This window comes from Erigeron canadensis, chromosome 9, assembly GCF_010389155.1.
Source record: "Erigeron canadensis isolate Cc75 chromosome 9, C_canadensis_v1, whole genome shotgun sequence".
NCBI classification, from domain to species: domain Eukaryota; kingdom Viridiplantae; phylum Streptophyta; class Magnoliopsida; order Asterales; family Asteraceae; genus Erigeron; species Erigeron canadensis.
Window position 1 is genome coordinate 4,992,040 of NC_057769.1, and position 22,289 is coordinate 5,014,328.

The following is a 22,289-nucleotide window of genomic DNA, read 5'->3' on the forward strand; positions in this document are numbered from 1 at the left end:
CATATCATATTACTACTAAATTAGCTACAAACAAACAAATAACATGGGCTAAAATCATATAACAAATTTGTTAAAACACATGATTTTATTTAAAAATAAACACATTGTGTTATTTTAAATCCTAAATCAAGAAAAGATTCTATTCCACTTATACAAAAAGAGTATTTAATAGAAATCTATGTCTTAAAGTCCGACAGTGATCGTTTCACACACTCCCCGTCACAAAAACTACGCGTTCCATTTTCCCTCACTTTTTTTATTATTTTATTTTCAGTTTCCATTTGTCACACACAAAATTACAAAAATCAATCACAAAATCTTTACTCTCTATAAATACATAAAAACCCATTAAAAAGCAACAATCTTTATAGTTTTTAGAAAAAAACCCATATGAAAGAAATGATTTTTTAAGCAAAAAAGACTGTATTTTTATACTGTAGTACAAATCTTGATATTGGTGTGTATATATAGATATAGAGTGAAGTGAAGTGAAATAATCAAATGGCTGGTGGTGAAGGGGAAGGAAATTCATTAGAGTTTACACCCACATGGATTGTCGCCGGAGTTTGTACTGTCATCGTCGGAATCTCACTCGCCGTTGAACGTTTACTTCATTTCACCGGCAAGGTTTGTTTTCTACACACACACACACACACATATAATATTATATATATATATATATATATATATATATTATAGCAGTTTTTTGTTGTTTTTTAGTAATTTATTTTGGTTGAAATGTGGTTTTGGTTAATTAGTAGTTATTTGATGTAAAGTTATGATCTTTTATAGTTTTTACTTTTGATAAAATTTGTTTGTGTGTGTGTGTAGAAATTGAAGAAGGCAGGGCAAAAGCCACTGTTTGAAGCCTTACAAAAGATCAAAGAAGGTATATTCTTTTCTTCACTTTTATTTTGTATATGCTTTTTGAATCTCTGATTTTAAATAAAAATTTTATTATTAAATTTGCAATTTTGGTTTCAAGTGAGATTAGATTTCGAAGTGTCATATTGATGTTTTGTTTTCAATAATAGATCACTCTCCATAAGGTGTATAACTTTGTATGCATAGATTTTAGCTTTAGTAGTGCGAGCAGGGTAGCAGGTTGCCTGCATATAGCGGTGAGGCGGCAATAGTTTGCTATGGTGTCCGAATTTCTCTCTCTGTGTGTATGTGCATGTATATGTATGTCTGTATGCACGGATGGTGTTTCTTGGTAGATGAGGGGTAGGGGGATGGAAGAGGAATGGAAAATTTGTCGGGGAAATAGTTGAGAGTGAGAGACGAATTGAAAGTGTTTTTATTGGTAAAAGTAGTAGTCTAGATCAACTTTAGTAAATGAATTAATTTTCGATTTAATTTTAAGAGATATTATGAAGTGGTATATATGCTTTATTATATAGTATAGAAGTATAGATATTGTGATGAATAAAACAGGATCTGTACTAAATATATAGTTCAAGTGAAACAATGCTAAACTTGGACTTAAATGATAATAACGTGACTATATGTGGTTAATGCTTTTGTAGGAATGTTATAAACACCATATTATATTTAACATTGACTATATGTCTAAACAATCTTAGTGTTAAAGTGTGATACTCCAATTTAATCTCATGTTTGTAAAAGTTAAAAATTACTATTTTCGACACGTAAAATGATAAACTGATCCAACTATCACACTTGCTTTTTGTAAGGGTGTATCTCATTTGTAGATCAATAGTGGAAATGTATTTGCATATTTATTGAATCCATGTTATGTTGTTTGCAGAGTTGATGCTTTTGGGATTTATTTCGCTTCTGTTAACTGTTTCTCAATCAAGAATTATCAAAATATGTGTGCATAAGAGTTTAATGGAGCACCTTCTTCCGTGCTCGTTGAGTGCTATGAAAGAGGCCTCGGGTTCTAAGCCTGAGGCTACGTCTCATCTACGTCATTTGCTTGCTGAAGAAGGAAAGGCTATGGGTTATTGTACATCAAAGGTAATGAATTCAGATCATATGAGTAAATCTGTTGAATCTGAAGTCTTGATGGGAAAAACCTTGACAAGTTTACTCTAATTTGTATATAGACATAATGTGATATATGGATGTATTGTTCTTTTATCTTCTGTTTCTTGATTTTCTCTTATAACAGAATAAGGTCCCGCTTCTATCTCTTGAAGCGTTGCATCATCTGCACATCTTTATTTTTGTCTTGGCTGTTGTGCATGTGACTTTTTCTGTCCTCACGGTTGTATTTGGAGGTGCAAAGGTTTGTAAAATTATCGATGATTTAATTTGATTTTTAGTCTATACATGTTTTCGTGTTTTGCTTATCTCCAATTTATGTCATGGTGCAGATACGGCAATGGAAGAGTTGGGAAGAATCTGTTACGAAAGACAATTTTGACCACTCACAGGGTAAGTGCTATCACATGTTGATATATGGTCGAAAATGGTGCATCATTATTTCTTTTTTTTTTTTTAAAACCACATTTAGTAGACGTCTGTCCTTTAGACTAAAATGCATTATTATAAGTTTTTGCCCTGGCTACTCTGGTTTTACATTTAACTGGGTGGTTTACAGTTTTGAAGCCGAGAGTCACCCAAGTCAAAGATCATGACTTCATCAAGAACCGTTTTGTGGGTTTTGGCAAAGGTTCAGCCATTCGAGGCTGGATGGTAAGTTATGGGCTATTTTTATTTGCTCATCAAGTGTCTGTTTAGATATATTCCTATTATAAAAACTTAAATTACCTGATAGTGGCCAAAATGTAATTGTCAAAGTGTACCACTTTTAATTTCATTGCTATTCTATGAAATTCACCCATATTAAATTGTAAAACAAATCAGTACTTAAATCTGATTTGTATCTTTTTTAAGCACAGGTGGATATTTTGTTTGTGTTCTAGCTCTGTGTTGGTTGAGATACTATGCCAATTGCTCATTTATTAAACCCATTATGGTTTCGTCACATTATTAAATTAAAAAATCTGTTTCTTTCTTTTTCTGTTGACTTCTAATCTTTGAACATTACAGCATTCCTTCTTTAAGCAATTTGTTGGATCCGTCACCAAGTCAGATTATGTAGCATTACGTCTGGGATTCATTATGGTAAGGATCTAGATCAAACACTATATAGCTCTCCAAAACCCTTCTGGTCTTATTTGTCGACATTTCGTGTTGATATATTCTCTTTTCATAATAATTTTTCTTTGTAGACGCATTGCAAAGGGAACCCAAAGTTCAATTTCCACAAGTACATGATACGGGCGTTGGAAGATGATTTTAAAAAAGTGGTTGGGATCAGGCAAGTGCTTTTTCGCTTCTTAAGATTCTTATTTTGTCCAAAACAACTATTCGCATTTGGTTTTCTAGTACTTTCTTTATATTAAACTTATGTACATTCTCTCCTTCATATGTTGCACAGGAATTGTTTTGGGTTAACCGAAACTGACCAGTTTAATCAACATAAAAGTTATTTATATTTATTGATTACTGAAACCCTCCAGCTGGTACATTTTGCCTCCTCTAAAGGCTACTGCTATAAAACTTGTTAGACCTTCTACCCCATACGAAAAGATGCTTGTCACAATTGAAGTTATTAAAAAAATACCCTTTGACACTTATTAATGTCTGATTTCATTGTCTGCAGCTGGTATCTATGGCTATTTGTGGTCCTTTTTTTGTTGCTGAACATTAACGGTATGCAGTGAAATTCTCTCGCATTATTATCACACTTAATTGTTGAAAACTTACCTTGTGCTTGATTATATTTAATTTAGTTTCTTATATATTATTGATTTGGATAATCAATCTGATGCTTAATAAGTTGGCTAAAAAGTCACCAAGATGTACTCAAGTATTCAATTGTGTCCAACCTCCTTGGTGGTTTTATTAAGAAAAGTTAGATCATCATTCATGTAAAATATTGTGTAATCATTTTAGACATGTTTTTGCTGATCTGTGCTATAAGTAGATATTTTGACCCATTTCCCAACCAACTCTTTCTGCTTATCTGCTGATCAAGGGAAGCAAAGGCCAAAAGTATCTTGGTTATGCAAGTGTCACTAAATGGTTTAAAGACCTTGAATGGTGATTGACTTATTACTTGGCATATTTTTGCAGGTTGGCATACATATTTTTGGATAGCTTTTGTCCCTTTGTTTGTAAGTATATAAAATCCTAAACCCTATCAATCACTCATCTTATCCTACTCTCCACAATAAAATATCCTGTGTACTTGTAAACTGCAAGCTCTTTAGCCTATTACATAGAATGGCTTCATGCTAGAGGTATTTAGTTTTCCATAAAAAGAGTTTTAGGAAACTTGATACATTAAGGTTCTTAGGTTCTCTGAGGTTGCATAGAAACACCTCTATATATATTTTATATTTTCTTGAATTTGGGTATTTTCAAAGTAAGTTGGGTATAGTTAGGTTATCTTACGTTCATTTCAATGATAACTTCTCTTACAAGAAGTTACATCTTAAAGTATGATTTTGACAATAGATGACTAGAAATATGAAGTTTTTTCTCGTCTTTTTACCACACTCAACTTTTCTTGGATATGGAGTTGGGTAATTTATTAGATGAAGCTAGGCGTGGCTTGGTAATTTCGCATATTAATTCAGTTTACTTGCAAAAACTTTTATCAAAGTGAATCCTTAGATCTGATTATGAGGACCCTTAACAATTACAAAATCAGAATTATATAACATATTACAAAACCCTTCTAAATTTGTTTTTAATATTACTATATTTATTGTCTTTTTGTAATCTGCTAGCTTCTACTTGCGGTGGGGACAAAGCTGGAGCACATAATCATTCAGTTAGCTCACGAGGTTGCTGAGAAACATATAGCGATTGAAGGGGCTCTGGTGGTACAACCATCTGATGATCACTTTTGGTTTCACCGGCCTAGAATCGTGCTTTTCCTCATACATTTTATCCTATTTCAAAATGCATTCGAGATTGCATTCTTCTTCTGGATTTGGGTATAGTTTTCTTACTTTATGAACATATAAAAGGTATCCAACATGAGAAGCTGATCACACACTTTTTATATTTGTTAACAGGTTCAATATGGCTTTGATTCGTGTATAATGGGGCATATCCGCTACATTATCCCTAGGCTTGTCATCGGGTAATGTATCTGCTTGTGATCCCATTTTGGTTCCTGACCAGGCTAACCCCACAAAGCCACCAAGCTGAATCAAACCAATTAAACTTACCAAACTTATGGTTTTTTTCAGGGTGTTCATTCAGATTATGTGCAGCTACAGCACTCTACCACTTTATGCTCTTGTGACACAGGTACTTGTGTCAAGTCCCAAAATTTTCATTTCCAATCATTTTATTTTAGGGAAAATGTTATATGATGTTAACATCATGGTGCTGCATTCACACCAATTTTCACACATGTAAACAGCCCCCTGAATTTAAGGTTTGTGAGGGAAGCATCATATAACTATATGATTATAACATCATGTATCTTATCCTCTTTATTTTAAGTATGGCAGTATTGACCCATTAACTTATGAACGGGTTAATTGGGGTTATATGTTATATTTAATGGGTCGAATAGTTAAATACGAAAGAATTTAGCTTGTAAGGAAATGGGTCAAACCCAAGTGACTTATTGTAATTTTAAGGCGTAAAACTTCATCATTTAACTTAAAAAGCTAGATAGTATACGCAATCATATATATTTCACAAGTTAATAAAGGTAGTCATGTTTTGAAGGATATGCGTACAACATTAACGGTTCACCCAACCTTTTAGCCAACCCTGCCTAATTTTCCAATTATAGTGTTTTTCATACTACCAGAAAATCTGAATTGTTTTAATTAACAATTTCCAGATGGGAACAAATTTCAAGAAGTCAATATTTGATGAGCATATTCAGGCGAAAGTTGTGGGTTGGGCACAACATGCCAAGAGAAAAGCCCATAATGGGGGAACTCCTGGCTCTAGCCATGATGGTTCAACTCACCCCTCTGCTGCCGCTGCCACTGCCGCTGCTAGTTCTGCTTTCAAGGGTATTCAGCTTGCTAAATTAAATCAGAATCCGCAGTCTTGAAGTTCCACTGCCATGTGGAATTGCATATGTTAATATAGTATGATAGTAATAGTAAATTAGGGTCAATCTTGAACCTGGTTCTGCTAAGGTGGCGATAGTAATCGTACTCTTATGAAATTGTTTTTTGATTGGCAAAATGGTATGAGAATTCAAGAAATGTAACGTTCAGGATTTTTGTTGCCGATATTTGAGGTAAATGTTTTATGGTTAGTAATCATATTTGATAATAGAATAATAGAATGATGTTTTGCGTGAGTTGTTTTATATGCCTTTGTAGAAATTAAATATGATTAGAGCTTTCGAAAAGAATTGGCAATCAGTTTATTCGGTACACAATTGAACATAAAATAACCACACAACGAAAATCAATGAATATATACATATTTCCAACAAGTTATTATTTAGCACTAAGGACTCTCCAAACTCCCTAATAACCTATTTTTACAAATGTAAAATTCAAACTCTTGTTGATTAAAAATAATCTAATATTACTTAATTGTATTCCAAAAAAATAATCTAATGTTACCTAATTGTATTCCAACAAGTGTAATATTATGCGCTTTGCTACGAATTTGTATTTATGAGTGTCATGAAAAGCAAAAAAAAATTGGACAAAAAATGAAGTTAGTTAAAATAAATATAATAAAAGGTTTTGGACAAAAAATAACACATACTTAAGCTTAAAAACCTTTGTCGATCCTAATCATCATCATCATCATCATCAATCTTTTTTTTTTCTTCTCATATAATGCAATTAAAACCAATAAAAGTGAAAAAACTACATATAAAAAGACCTTAGAATATTCGTAACCGTATACTTCTCTTACCTATATTTTTTCCTGCCACGTTAACATTACTTTCTCACCTCCTTTATTTTTTTTTTCTCTTTAACCATTCACCAACCATTTAAACCTCACTTTAATAATTTAAATAAAAACACAATATATTTAGTATATATATAAAACCTATTGTTTGTCAAACACTTACATTAACCACTACAACCGCATATGGATATATGATACTAGCATGGTACTCGCGCAATGCGGCGGCGGTGGTCGTGACAGCGTTCTGATGTTGTCGGCAACGGGTGGAGATGGAGACGACTATTAATGGTGGTGACGGTGTTGAGTGGTGCAAGTTGATGTAAATGCGAATAATGTGAAGGAGGTGGTGTAAATACTTTAGAAGATAAAGGACTCATGATGTAAATTAATTTATTAAGGATAAAATAGTCATTTCGCAACTCTTTTTTTCAACAAGAGTGTACAATCTTTATATAATAGTATAATATAAAGTATAATAGAGAACTATAGATAATATGAGTGAAAGTACAAAGGATACAAAACAATTAGAAGCAATAAGCCAATGATGTATCACCGATTGAAGTTACTGAGTGAGTTTAAAGATTTCACCATCCTTCACCCGCCATGTCATCTCATTTCACCTTTCTTTCACTTAGGGGATAGCAACACACCTCCCACTTCCTTTTTCACTATTCACTTCTAACCAATCATATTATGTCACATCAACTCCACCACTCATCCAAATTTCATTGGCATCCGACCACTCACTACAATTTTAATTTTATTTAAACATTAAATTTTCATTAAATTAAAAACATTACGTAATAAATAAAATTAAAACATACATAATACTTAAAAAACATTACGAAAACATTACATAATAAATAAAAACATAACTAACATAATAATTTTAAAATACATAAATACTAACACTCGGAATAGTCCGAGTCCACATTACTATCGCCGTTGTTACGATGAATGTAGCGGTATGGTTCAGGTGACCCGACAACGTCGCCAGATGGAGGAGATACGTACTCCCCCGGGTCAGAGTAGTAAGGTGCATCCTCACCATCACCGACACTGCCTTGTCAGAACACCCTGTGGTCTAGCGTGGATGTCAAAGTCGTAGAGGCGGTGGTAAGCTGAAAAATAACTTGATTAAGCCAATCCATCTTCTGACGAAGATACACGAGATACCCACTTTCGTTGCGGTTAAGAACCCGATTAGGAGCCGCTAATCAGTCGATTTGGGCTTGGTAAGCCGCCTTATTTTCAGACACGTTCTAAATGACGTTGTTTATTCCAGTGCGGTGTCTGGGGTCGTAATTGAAGTGGACTTGGATCGCCATTTTAACATCACGAAGATTCATTGGATTGTTAGCCATGAAGAAGGTAGATTGTGGTAAAATGAGATTTGTATTTGAAGGTAAAGTTTTTAAAATTAGAGAGTTGTGTGCGTAAATATGTAGTGTAGTATATATAGGAAAGGTGAAAAGGTAAAAGAGAAAAAAAAAGAGAAGCAAACGGCTCCAAATATTCAAAATCCAACCGTTGGCTCCTCGATATGCATGCAACAAATGGATGGTCGACCGCGTGGTGTGACCACTCATTTTCATACCACCACTCATGGTGGACTGTTGGCGACGGTGTGGAGTGGCGGTGCCACATCCATAATGCGTCCATAATGCATCCAATACCAACTCCCTTAACCTTTACAAATGATCTTATTATGGTTAAGTTACAAATGAAAAATACATTATTGTTTCCAGATTCTATTTGTCTGCTTATGATGGAAATTAATGTTCGAAGCGCAAATTGGAAACTATCACATAAGATGATGGAAACTATATAAATTACTATCACAAATGATAGTAAGAGTAATGTTTACAATTTTTCAGAAGTTAAATTCTTTATTAATACCAATTTTATAATTAAAAAATGGGCGAAAAAGACGTTATTCATCCCACCCTTTTTGCCATCTTGATATGACTTGTAAGTTGCGACACATTAGCCAACTCAAATCAAATAACACATAAGATAACAAAATCATCCTACAGAATTAGGTAATTTAAGTACTAATTATCTTTTCATAAAAAGTGAAAATCTGATACACAGTAACATAAACTATCACATAATCCAGCCATGGGTGTCAAAACAGCGCTGGATTACAATCAAATATCAGCATAAGAATTAAGAAGCACATAGGGAAAAAAAAGGGACACAAGAACAATGCTGTTTGAAAATAGAAACCGCCAATGAATAAAAGAATAGGATCAAGAGAAAATAACTATACAAAATTAGAAACAGATGGAACAGATATACCCTGAAACCCATTACAATTTCCTACCCTTCTATTTCCGTAGAAAAACACCAGAATCGCAGAAGAGATGCCAAATAGATGAAAACGAGAGGCAAAAAGGCAGAGAGACCACACCACCTTTTGCATACGACGATATGCAACCCACACGTATTGTACAGTCTATGTGCACACCTGAAAAGGTCTGCATTACATTTTGCTCAACCGAATTGAGATGGGAAGATGTGCTTTTGTATCCAGTATTTGAACAACCAATGCATCTCTTTACAGAAAAATGTAGTCATTTTATTGGAGGATTAAAAAAGCTCCTCAGAATTGAACTTGTTCCAAGCTTCCTGTCATAATATCAATCAACCGCAAAAATTATGACAAGGTCAATTCATCAAAACACAAAGATTTTCGTGAAAAGCGAATGTTTGGAATGCGATAGTTGTACTACGTGATCTATCTTAGAAAGGGGGATTATAACTGGATGTGATATTAAACAGACTATTCTCTCTTGAAGTTGCAACAATTAGCATGTAAAAACGCTGAGAGTGCTTCAATTTAATTATGACCAATTTAAACAGATTTGGAGAACCATGCTGTTGCTGCATGAAAACTGATTAATAGGATAAATGTGGAATTAATTGACTATAGTATCTTCTACATTTAGTTAAATGATTCTATACTAATTGTGCAAATACCCTTTTACAGTCTTACTGCGATGTACAGTTAACAACCTAGAGGGCTAGAGGTGGCAACATGGTGTGTGACTGGGTGGGATGCTTAGGTAACAGGTGAAAATCGGTAACTTTTTGGTATGTGTCAGATTAGGTAAACACCTTTTGTCCAACTTTATAAATAATTAGCATGGCACAGATTTTGCAAACATTATACTATGTCTATAATAATTTAGTCTTTTCGGGGCATGCATTAAAATATACCTTTCAACCCGTTCTACCCAATCGCTTTGAGCCCCCCACCCCCCAAACTTGACCCACTGAAGACAAAAGATAACCCGAAGGAGATGTAAGTACCATATGTAAAAACACAAATCAGTTGACTCCAGGGACGAGATTTTGCCACAATTTCGCATGTTCATCAAGTTTCAAAAAATAAGCAGGTACCTTAAGGAGGTCAAAAACCTTTTCAGCCACATATTTCTGTTGAAGATTAGCTCCCTTTTGTTGCACTTTATCAGGATGGATACACAGAGTAGCCTTTCTGTATGCCTTTTTCACACTGGCACCAGTAATCAAATCAGTCAAGGAAATAGGTTGCCAACCACATTCAGTCCAAAGAACCTGAAAATCCATTGAGAAGAGGATGAGACCATAACAAAATCTTAACGAATGTCAAAACACAAATTAATAGAGCTGTTGATTGCCGGACCATTAAGCATTAGATGTTACTCACCATGCAATAATTAAAACCTTAACTTGCCCTACTAGAACCAGCAGTAAAAGTCATTGTGTCTGACTGATAAGACAATTCCCCCCACCCCCAAAGACCCAACCAAACTATCCATTTCGCTTATAGGGGCCTAGTTATTGAAAAGACCATGTTGATATATTCCAACATAGGGGTGTTAATTTTTAACCGACCTACATATAACTATTTGTTTCTCTAAGAATTTATATGAAAATGCAACAAAAAATTTCTGAAATAAAAGTAATGGTATACTTATATATGAAAAATCATTTGTAAGCCAACCCAGCACGTCCGACCTGCCCATGGCCTTCTCTATCCAATATAATCGACTATGCCAAAGACCATTATGGACCATTGCCAATACAGATATTTGGAATCCTTAAATCATACAAAAAAACTTAAGATATATGTCAGATAATGAGATATACATATTGTAAGGTTGATAACATTGCACGAAGATTTCCTTCCTTCCCTGCAGCCCAACGCTTGATTTCGACATCCAAAGTAGCAGAAACCCTCTGAGACAACAACAGACCAAAGTCAGATACAGAACATGATAGGGCTTAGATAGAGATATACATAGAACCTGATTATTAAATGAAGTAACCAACAGTCCAACAGTATCCATCAGCCAACTAACAAGATTGCAGCCTATATATGAAATATAAGCTGGCTCACCAAGTTTTCAGTCTGCTAATGGACACACTCTCCTATGATCATCACTTGTTTAATCAGTATACGTAATCTATACAAGCATACCAAAACCATCACTTAACAATCTAATTGTAAATCAGTTACATAAAAACACCAAAAGGCCTGAATCTATCCTTCCTTATCTAACTTAGGCCTAAAGAACATCATGTTAAACAGAGTATCAACAATATATAGACAACAACCCACACAAATCAAGACATGTCAATGACCCAAGGCTGGCAATTTGCTTGCTCTTAGGCAGAAGATGGAAAACCTAAAACAATTTATGAACTCTCAAGTTCTTACCTCGCATGACCAAAAACTCTTGTATGCCCCACCTTGGAAAGCCATAGATGTAGAGGTGGCAAAATGGCAGGTTGTGTAACAAGTCAAGACAAAAAACTTAGATACAGGCGAGGCATGTTCGGGGTTGAGCAGAGTTGACATGAAACACTTGTGGCCAAAAAATTCAGAGCTTGGCATAAACAATCAATGTGTCATATATGATTACTAATCTTATACAATGAACAAGTGATACCGGAGGTTTTATGCATTAAAGATACACTTTAGAGTAAAATCATAGGGTAGTGAGTGTTTTTTCCTCATAAGAGGTCTCTGCTTCGAATCACCCTAGACAAAATAACTTGGGGTGGCCATGGAAATGGTTGGAACTGACCACGGAAAAAAAAGCCTACATTAGAGTCAAAAAATGGCTCGCCATCTCAGTGGCTATTGATCTGTATGATCTGCTCGACCAAGTTCACGTGTTCCCTTCTAAACTATCCATTTTATTGTACCTCGTGAAGCCAATAATGACAACCGCGTAGCCTGTTAATCAATCCATTAAAGCTGCCATATCCACATAAATACATATAATCTTACTCTATGGGAAGACGTTGTATCTAAACATGCTTTCTATCATACACAAGCATGAATTGGAAAGATACAAGGTACATTCCAAAGGAAAGAACACTACTCAATGAAACGAGACAGAACTTGCTGAAAATCAATTAAACCAGTTCACAAATACCAGAAAAAGTAACGCCCTTACATCCAAATTAAGCAATGAAAAATCATGTTTCTATTTATTAAAGGTGGACAATCTAGATTTTGGAACAAAGATGAAACAAAAAGGTAGATGCCAATAAGGTACTCACATGTCTTTCTTCCTGTTCCTTCTGAACTTGCAGATCTCGTTGATTTTTTTCTGCTAGAGCTTTAGCCTATATGAAAACCTCAAACAATCAGATTTATAATCATGTACAAGAGATTATCAACTTCAGAAAATGCTGTTCATACTGACATATGAATCATATAATCATTCTGTTCAAAATCACATACCGTACGCTCCTGAGTGCGTTGCTGTCTTTCCGACCTAGCCCTGCGTCTTTCCTCGGTTTCCGCTTCAACATTTTGGAATTCTTCAGCAGAGGAAGGTACTTTTTAAAATAAGAAGACACTAGTGAGTAACATATGTGGCGGAAGTAGTTACAGGATTATCTCAAAAGACCTTCAACGAAAATTTACCTCCAAAAATTGAGCTAAGATCATCAAAATTGGTGGTGGAAGATGCTTTTCTGACATCAGGAGCTTGATCAGTTGCAGAGTCCTGCATTTGAGGTCAGACAGTAGATAACCAATTAAATTCCCAAGATAAAGCTGTAACATAAAATGAGTAATGATATGTTCTTCTACTTTATCCTCCTAACGATCCTCATAACAAGATGGTGATACATAGAGAAACTAAGAGAGAAGGAGAGGTAAGAATATAGGCGGGATCCACATGAGGTGGCCAATTCAGCCCAAAAACTTACGGAAGCATCAATTCAGGTCAGGTAATGTTTACCATCTCGAACGTATGAATAAAAGAAACTGCTTTAAAGTTAACAAGTCAAATGAGTTGAATGGCCAAGTGTACTCATAATGCATAAAGATCTCCCGCATCATTTTATAAAATTAAGATTATTGTTATTCTGCAATCAATTTGACACTCTTTATTTAATACTAAAATAGTGTCTGCGTGATGCGGCAGCACATAATTTAGCCTTCAAGAGGAAAATTCGTCAGCTTTTGTATTGAATTGCTAAAATGAATAATTTGTTATCAAGATTTAAAGTTTATTTTTTTGGTGGTTGAGTTGATAATTAATAATTTAGCATCAACTCTTCAGTATGTAAGAGTATTACCAATAATGTTTGCATTCCATTTCATTTTTTACACATGAGCTGTGGGATGAATCCACTTTTCATTAAATATGAAAATATAACGGCCATTTTGTCCAACATTAGCTTAGAACATACATCCCCTGTCTATATATATTATTAAACTTATTGTAAAACGTGGTAAATGCTTTTCTAAGGGGTAATAGATATACAGTTACTTAACTTTGGACAAAAAAGTGTTTTTGGTCAGCCCGAACTTTCAACAGTGTATAATTAATTACCCGATTAGAACTGCCCGCACACTTTCCTTTTTATTATTTTATAAGATGCACTAATTGCTACTCACAGTTGTTGTTGCCCTTGCTTTTGGCACAATGCTTGGTCGGGAATCCATGGTAAAAAAAGAATCAAAGTCATTATCATTCTTTCGTTGGTTCATCTTGGCGGTAGCAGCAGCCCTTTCTTGAGCTTCTGCAGCGGCTCTCTCTTGAGCTTCTGCAGCCGCTTTCTCTCGAGCTTCTGCAGCAGCTCTCTCTCGAGCTTCTGAAGCGGCTCTTTCTCGAGCCTCGGCAGTGACCTTTTCTACAACAGCACGTTCTGCTCTACGCCTTGCTTCTGCTTGGGACTTTGCAACAGCAGCTTTCTCCTTTGCTTCTTTCTCCTTGGCTTCCGCAGCAGCTTTTTCTGCTGCAGCCCGTTCCTTGGCTTCTGCAGCGGCTCGTTCTGCTCTTTCTCTAGCCTCAATAGAAGCCCTTTCACGAGCCTCAGTCTGTGCTCTCTGAACAGCGGCCCTCTCAGCCTTTAAGCGAGCTTCAGAGGCTGCTCGTTCACGAACTTCCCTATTAGCCCTCTCTACAGCTTGTCTGGCTTTCTCCCTGTCAATCTCCCTTATCCTCTCTGTCTCAAACCTTCTTTCCTCTTCCCTCTCTTGTTGTCGTGTTATCTCCTCATCCATAGTGTGTTCATCCCTATCTACTTGCACAGGTTCTTTATTTCTAGAAGCATTTTCATTTTGAGAGTATTTCACAGAACTGGATAATGAAGAGAAATCATTATCAAATGTTCTGGTACTTGAAGCATATGAACTTCTTTCAGAACTTTTAGTACGTCTTGGTATTGAAGGAGGGGGTCTTGAAGGTGGTGGGGCCCTAGTAACAGGCGTGGACAGAGGGATTTCTGACACAGTGAGCCATATGTCATCAGCATGCTGCACATACTCATCTAATTTGGGAGAAGTTTCCACCTGAGAGATTGTCTCAGTATGTGAAGCTGTGGAGGTAGCTTGATTAAAAGATCTACGGGAATCCCTATAAACAGGTGGCATGTCAAAGACGGACTGATGAGAGTCTTGGAGATCATCAAAAGGCACCTGTGGTTGCCTCTCAGGGTATGCAAACAAAGATTCGTCCATTGGCTCTCTACTTGGTGATGATGCTCCAGGTTTTGTGCTCTGGGATTTACTAATTTTGGTGATCTCTTCAAGTGGATCTGTGAAGAGAGCCTGGGATGAAGCAACAGGGGTTGACATAGATTCTAAAACCACAAAGGGGTCATCTGCTGCACTAGATTTTCTAGTTGATGTAGACCTTAGGTCCGAACTCCATCTGTTAAAAGAGCATGATGATGAATGTCATATTCCAGCCCATATTATTAATACCCTCACCAATATGTTAGGCTGCTCATACAATTGAAAATAGAAAAACACAAAAACATGCCAGTGTTCTTTCTTAGTTTTTCAGTTATAAACTGCAACAAAATTCATCATCAATCACATCCTTTCTGCTTGATTAAGATCCTAATTAGCTACCATAAATCATCAATATTGGTTAAAATGATTAACATTTTATCCATCAAATTAGTTAATATGGTTAAGCTACATTAAAAGTAATGCAACGGGTATAACTGTGAGAGCATAATTATGCAATTAATGGATATAACTGCACAAGAAGGTAACTGGAAAAACTACATTGACATGCTTGTCTACTATGCTAAAGTATACACAAACAAAAACAACAATAATCCAGAAGTTTAATAGCAAAACAAAGAATGTTACAGATGGTCACATCTGGAAACAATATGTACCCAGATAACATAGGTATACATTATAAGGATATTCAACAGGAAAGTAAAGATCCTAAAACAAATCAGTATCTTAGTAGTTTAGAGCATATACATTAGACATGCCCAACTTGTCACATAAAAGACTCATCTAAAGATCCTGAAACATTCGAATTGCCTCAGAACTTGAAACACAAAGGTTCACAATAAGTGTTTTTGCCATCTACTCATGAACGTAGTGGCAATCAACCGCATTGCGTTGTTTGTTCCGTAAACATATGGTTCCAGGACATATGTATTGCTACCACATTATTACAGTATTTAGAAGTTACCTTATTCTATACTAACTCTTTACATAAGGGGTTCAGAATTTTACAGTTGAGAAGTCTGTGGCAGAGTGAACAGAGTGAAGCATGACGAGCATACACGTTTCATATATGAACATAAAATGTAAGCAAGAGGGTTTTGCGACCTCACTTAATACACAAATCAACATTTCCAAAAAAAGAAAACTCACAAATCCATAGGTCCCATGCATTCATCAGCATACGTATCCAAAGTAAAGAGCATAAGCCAGTAACTGCCTAACTGGTATATATTTATTATTTTATTTATATGTGAAGCATGGCTGTTCATTTCTCAATTATCAAGCTATATCACATTACAAGATTGCTTAGAAGTGGCTAGGTAAGCGTAAGCCTTGATGGATTTAAGTTCACAGTAAATATCTCAACACTACTTACACAACCTGAAAAATATTTACTAGCCCAATTGCCGGAAATAGCTCTCCTTGGCAGCTAGGTAAATTTATAGATCCCGGTGCCGATGCCAACTCACACAAAAGTCGAAGTTATTTGTCAAGTTTCCTCTACATATGTAATGCAATATCATTGTCTACTAAGATCATCCTACTACACCAACAAATCATCCCAAATGACACACCACGCTTTTACCTTTTTACCCTTCTTTAGTTTTTTTGTGCATCTTATGTAATGTACAATCTCATTTTAATAGACAAATTACATTTCCAATTCATCTGTTCTTGCTGATCCTTTCAATCCCTTCCTCAAGTTCATATCAACTGTATCAATTCAACTCACTCCATTATATCAATGTTAAACATTCTACTGTTCCTTCATATTAATTATTTTTTGTGGTCCATCGGTAAGGTCTTAGACCTTGGGCATTCCACTAGGATATTCCACTAAGGGGGGGTTGAAAGTCCAGGGTTTCATCTCGGGCATGCGTGGTTCGAGCTTCGTATATTGCCCAATTGGATGTCACTATGGTGTCTGGAATGCTAACTACTAACTCGTTGTTCATAAAAAAAAGTAAACCATATACTTTCAATACTTATAACTTACTGTGTTATTTTTTCAATCACTAAAAGACACCGAATACATCTTTCCTTTTGTATAGACTTTCCTTATTTTGAGAGTTCACACGGTTCTTACAAAAAAAAAAAAGTCGGATACATATATTAAACTTAACGCATAGTATAACGTATCATAACATAATACCTGCTACTAGACACAGGACTTCCAAATTCCGGTATCAAATCATCTAACCCACTCGGTCTCCGGATAACCGGTTCCGCCTTTTCCGGACTACCGAAAAATACATTAAAATCATCACTTCTCTTATTCGATACCGAAGAAGAAACCGGTTTAAACATATCATCATCATATACCGGTTTATCATAAAACGGTGAATTCGAATTCGAATTCGAAACATGACGTTTACTTATTGTATCTTCTTTATTACTGAAAAATGAATCGTAACTGAAATCCGAAATAGACGGTGTGGATTTAGAGTTTGTGCTGTTTGTGAATTTTGTAGTAGGTTTGCCAAAAACGGCGTCGTTATGTGTATATTTTCCGTCGGAATTTGATGATGAAGACGACGGCGATTTCATCGGAGCGAGTTTTCCTTGTTGCCGGAAATTAAAATCCTTCGTTAACATGCTGAATTCGTCCATTTTAATTCGCCGGATTTCCAATAGGACATACGCTTAATTGATAGGTGATATTTTTTCTTTATTAAATTCCATTTTGTTGATCAGAGTCAAGTTAAATAAATATAACCGCTTGACAAAATTTATATTTTTGCTCCTTCAAGTTAACATAATTTTCAATTATGGTCTTTAAGTGAATTAATTACAGAAAAAACCTTGTCAATTTTTTCAATTTTCACTTTATGACTAACAGCCGTCTATTAGGTCCGTTAAGTGAAGGGCAGATTCGTCATTTCAGCATGATCTCTTCCTCTTTTCCTTCTAAAACTCAAACACAAACCCAGATTTAAAAATCAAAACAAATAGAATGTTTTCAATAAGCCTAACTAATTGTTATATTGAGTGATAAAAAGTTTGAAAAATGTTAAATAAATGCAGCGTTTTTAATGTACATAAAAAAAATTACACATTTTATATTAAAAATCAACCTCCTTGATTTTTTTTTAAAAATCAACCTCCTCTTCATGTAAAATTACCATTCTACCCTTAATGAATTAGTTAAAAGTCTCTCTTTTATTCATTAATTTAAACATTTTCACTTAAAATACTTATAATACGAGACAAAGTATCTGCGCGTTGCGGCGGTGAGATGGCGAGGGTGATGGGTCATAGAGTATGATATCATAGGAGGTGATAGGTCATAGAGTGACTATAAAATATATCGAATGACATCTCTTATGAAAGAGCATGAAATTTTAAGAACACTCATATAGTTTTTATAATTTATCGATGTACAGTTTTTGAGATAATAGATTTTGAATGAATTAGAGGAATAAAATGATTTATGGAGAAGAGAAAAAAATAAGTGATCGAGATTTGAGGTGAGAGATAAAAAATGAGTGGTTGAAATTTCTTTTAAGGGTATTACAATTTACGAATAAGTGATAGAGGTATTTTGAGGTTTTCACTTAGTTAAAATTGAAAAAATCTTGACAACAAATGTTTTATAATGTAGTAGATATAGAGATAATGAAATACTCCAATTTACAACATAGACTCATCAACTTTTAAAATAACTATACAACCCCTTTTACATTAATTATTTTTACAATAATAACCACACCGCCGCCACCCATCACGCCATCACCACTACCAACCGCCGCCGCCACCATCACCATCGTTGCATTGCGCGGGTAAAATGATAGTTAATCATTAATCATGTTGCCCACCATATCAACTTTTCTTGATATAGTAGCCTTAGATTCGTTCAATGGTTAATAAGCAAATTAGAGTTTATAGCTTTTTTTTTATATACATATTCATCCAAATATAAAAACCGATAACCAATTCAGATACAATAGGACCATTATCACATTATGTACTTTAAACAAAAGTTATAAAAGAACTTCAAAACAGTGCTAATTGTCATATAGACATGATATACAAACATACCGAATTTTGTGTGAGATAATCAACTATGGAGAGGGATGGTAGTGATAATGGAAGGAGAAAGTGAAATGAGAGTATTCATGCCAACTGGACAATATGTTTCTTGTTTGTCAAAGTCTCTGCTTGCGGGGTTTACAAATAGGGAGAAAAGCATGTATCTGAAAATACAAATTTTTAATATTGGAAAAGGTTAAATGCAACCTTTAAGAATGCACTTAGCATTTAACTTGCATAATAAAATTGTACCTTTCATATTAAAAGTTCAGCCTTAAATTTTATAGTAAATGTATAACAATTTAATGTACTTTAACTAAAACAATTTAACCCGGTAACCCACAAATATAATACCCTTTAGGGCACTTAAATTCTTAAAAGCAGCATGTTTGGGTGTATATGTAAGTTAAGGCGGGGATCGATATAGCAACCACTTCTAAATTTAGTACATGCAAGACTCCAAATGGTAAATTAGTGTTTTTCTTAATTTGGATGAATAACCAGAGTATTTCATGACTATTTCTTACCATTTTTTGAGTACGTTTTGAACCTACTATTTCTCGTAAAAAAAAATAAAACACTAATAATAATATAGTTTTGCTAAAAGCTCTAAAGATTTTCGTTAAGATGTATTAATTAGTTGTACATTTACCATAAAATTCAGGGGTTGACTTTTAATATAAAAATGTACAATTTTTTTAGGGCTTTGTTTAGCATTTTCCATAAGGTATTTTCGGAAAAGATAAATTTTCTTGACTCGAAATTTCAAAAAGACGTTTATGGTTGTTTTTGAATTCTTACCTAATTGCTGGTCATCCCATTAACAAATCTACGAACTCTTATAAAAATGTTAAAGCAATAACTACTAGGCCACCTTAGGGTTACATGCAAAAGTGCAAAACGACCAGTAACATTAAATTTAGCTCAAAGCAAAATGCAAGGAATATCTTATAGGAGTCTAATCTACATACGTAGAGATTTAGGGTAACTTAAGTGACAGTCATTAACACGGTGTTATTAAGATTTTTTTAAGTAAGAAAAGAAAAGAATAAGATGGAAATGAAATGAAGTGATATAATTTAGAATAATTTTTTAGGTGTTTTTGTTTGAAAATCTTTCTCCCATATTTGGGATGATTTGGAAAGATAATATTTCTTCTCTTCTTATCACATCACTTCAATTCTTTTCTTTTAAAATAAAACTCAAGAACATAGTGTAAGTGAATAAATAAGTAGCTTTAATGAATTACTTGTACTATATTTGGATTTCATTGAATTACTAAGACAAGTTTTTGATATAGAAGGTAAGATTTTTAAAACACGTTAACTACAATCCTAATTAAGGGTTGCATTTAACAATTTTTTCTATAATCAAATGAGGTTTTAATTTAATTGTGAAATTTTCATACCTACAAATTATATATATATTGCTGATAGAGCAGACAGAAAAAAATAAAATTATTTTTTGATCTTAGCCGTTGAAATGAAAACTCAAGTCAATCTTGATCGTTAAAAATGAAAGTCAACTATGACTATTATAGACATGGAAACGGTAACTTTTAATGCTATTATTAATTATAGACCTCTATTACAAGAGAGATGATCTCTCCACAACAATTATTGTTCATGCACAACATTTATGTTTAATAAGACTATTTTACCCTTATGTTTAATTTTTATGTTTGACCTTTTTGTTTTCCCCTCACTCTACTTTAACACCAAAACCCACTTATAAAGCTTGAAACCACCTTACCGTAACAACTAACAAAACTGGCTCGCCTATATAGCTACAATAAAATAAGAGAGGTGATCTAATTGTCTATTCAATTCTCCCATCCATAACTTATAGTTTTTTACGTGCCTATTTTTATAAAACATATATATATATATATATATATATATATATATATATATATATATAGCTACGTACAATACAATATTCAGATACCACCAACCCATATTCTTGACATAATGTTGTCCATCTCATTGATGCTATAAGTCAGAAAGAGCTAAAAACTTATTCCAAATTACACTGCACATATAACAATTTGAAAACTCAATTCAAGTCTCAAACTTATCCCAAAAAAAACCAAAGTGATTAAATAATCTAAAACAAATTCTCGTCTAATTAAGTTCGAAAAGAAAAAAAAAATAACTTGGCTAATAACCAAGAAAGTAGGTAAACAATTTATTTATTCACCGTGGAACATAACATATTATTCATCATGTGTGGAAATAAGTATATATTATACTACACAAAATAGGTAAAACATAAAAATAAAGGTCATTGAATCACAAAGATTACATATGTCTCTAACTCTCTGTGATATTAACCAATCCTGCAAATAGATTTGTCGGGAATGAGAAACATGTGGGGTGGAAAATAACCTACAGGGTTTTATTTTGAAAGACATGATTGTAATTTTAAAGGTAAAATAAGAGGGTAAAATACTAAAATTAAAAATAGAATTAAAATAGTCTAGTTTAATATAAATGTTGTGTATGGACAATAATTGATGTGTAGGGATCACCTCCCCTATTACAACCGAAAAGCATTTTTATGTTGTCTATATTTGGAGATTAAATTTAAAAATTGGCAATCACATACATGGAACCTCAATTTATCACACATGTCTTAGAAATGGTGCGTGATGAATGTATGAAAAATGTTGTCAAAAGTTATAAAGTTTATGTTGACTTTTCAATTGCAATTTTTCTCATTTTATGTACTCATTATAAATTTTTTACCATAAACATATTTTGATTTGTAAATTTAGAGGTTGTTTATGATAAAACAAGTATTAAAGCAAAATAAATATGACAAGATCTTGACTATTTGACCATGATAGAATTGATGCACATATATTTATAAAGCACTGATGTGACTAATTTATACCCATTACCCACATCGTTATTGGCCATTTTATTATATGTTTTAAGTCGTTTTTGTATGCATTTGACGCATTTATGGTGTTTGTTAGTGTTTACAGGCTCTAAACAGGATACGCGTTCATTTGGTACATTTTCGGATGATTATTGGCCAGGAAGTACGTTATGATGATGAGAGTTGATTTGAGTGAAAGAAACGACGGAGTTTGGCAAGTAATCGAGATCGAAATTAGATGGTTTTGTACAAGCAATGACTGCGCCGCAGTAGGGATGCACGTAGCCCACTGCGCCACGGCCAATATCCTCGGAAACAAATGAAGATTGCCCCATTGCGCCGCAGTGGGGGTCGTAAGTGAATGACTGCGCCGCAGTCAAGAAAGGAAGAAAGGAGGCCGTAGATTCATACTGCACCGCAGTGGTGGTCACACAAGCCACTGCGCCGCAGTGGGTGCACGGGAGAATCAGACTTGCCTTGTTTCTGCCCAGATTTTGGA

At 34.3% G+C, this 22,289-nt stretch overlaps 2 protein-coding genes across 2 annotated transcripts; one reads left to right on the forward strand and one right to left on the reverse strand.

Moving 5' to 3' along the window:
* The first annotated feature begins 318 nt into the window (after positions 1 to 318).
* On the forward strand, positions 319 to 6,316 carry LOC122581497 (MLO-like protein 1). The gene is made up of 14 exons (XM_043753728.1): positions 319 to 627; positions 832 to 889; positions 1,772 to 1,983; positions 2,138 to 2,254; positions 2,343 to 2,403; positions 2,570 to 2,664; positions 3,022 to 3,096; positions 3,204 to 3,292; positions 3,638 to 3,687; positions 4,111 to 4,151; positions 4,770 to 4,979; positions 5,061 to 5,128; positions 5,238 to 5,298; positions 5,846 to 6,316. Exons 1-14 carry the CDS (start codon positions 502 to 504, stop codon positions 6,062 to 6,064), a joined length of 1,482 nt encoding a protein of 493 aa, XP_043609663.1. The 5' UTR covers positions 319 to 501; the 3' UTR covers positions 6,065 to 6,316.
* Positions 6,317 to 9,102: 2,786 nt separating this feature from the next.
* LOC122580807 (auxilin-related protein 2-like) lies at positions 9,103 to 17,539 on the reverse strand. Its single transcript, XM_043752970.1, has 8 exons — positions 17,031 to 17,539; positions 13,799 to 15,056; positions 12,818 to 12,899; positions 12,632 to 12,729; positions 12,448 to 12,513; positions 11,026 to 11,115; positions 10,294 to 10,470; positions 9,103 to 9,519 (listed from the first exon to the last, which is right to left on the reverse strand). The coding sequence occupies exons 1-8, from the start codon at positions 17,486 to 17,488 to the stop codon at positions 9,481 to 9,483; spliced, it is 2,268 nt and encodes a 755-aa protein (XP_043608905.1). The 5' UTR covers positions 17,489 to 17,539; the 3' UTR covers positions 9,103 to 9,480.
* Positions 17,540 to 22,289: the final 4,750 nt, after the last annotated feature.

Bases quoted from the DNA above. Each gene is read 5' to 3' on its own strand.
- LOC122581497 (XM_043753728.1), top strand. From the start codon at position 502: ATGGCTGGTGGTGAAGGGGAAGGAAATTCATTAGAGTTTACACCCACA. The intron at 890-1,771 runs GTATATTCTTTT...TGTTGTTTGCAG, and splicing joins CTTACAAAAGATCAAAGAAG to AGTTGATGCTTTTGGGATTT. The intron at 4,980-5,060 runs GTATAGTTTTCT...ATTTGTTAACAG, and splicing joins CATTCTTCTTCTGGATTTGG to GTTCAATATGGCTTTGATTC.
- LOC122580807 (XM_043752970.1), bottom strand. From the start codon at position 17,488: ATGGACGAATTCAGCATGTTAACGAAGGATTTTAATTTCCGGCAACAA. The intron at 11,116-12,447 runs GTGAGTACCTTA...TTGTTGTCTCAG, and splicing joins AGGAACAGGAAGAAAGACAT to AGGGTTTCTGCTACTTTGGA. The intron at 9,520-10,293 runs GTACCTGCTTAT...ATATTATGACAG, and splicing joins AGGTTTTTGACCTCCTTAAG to GAAGCTTGGAACAAGTTCAA.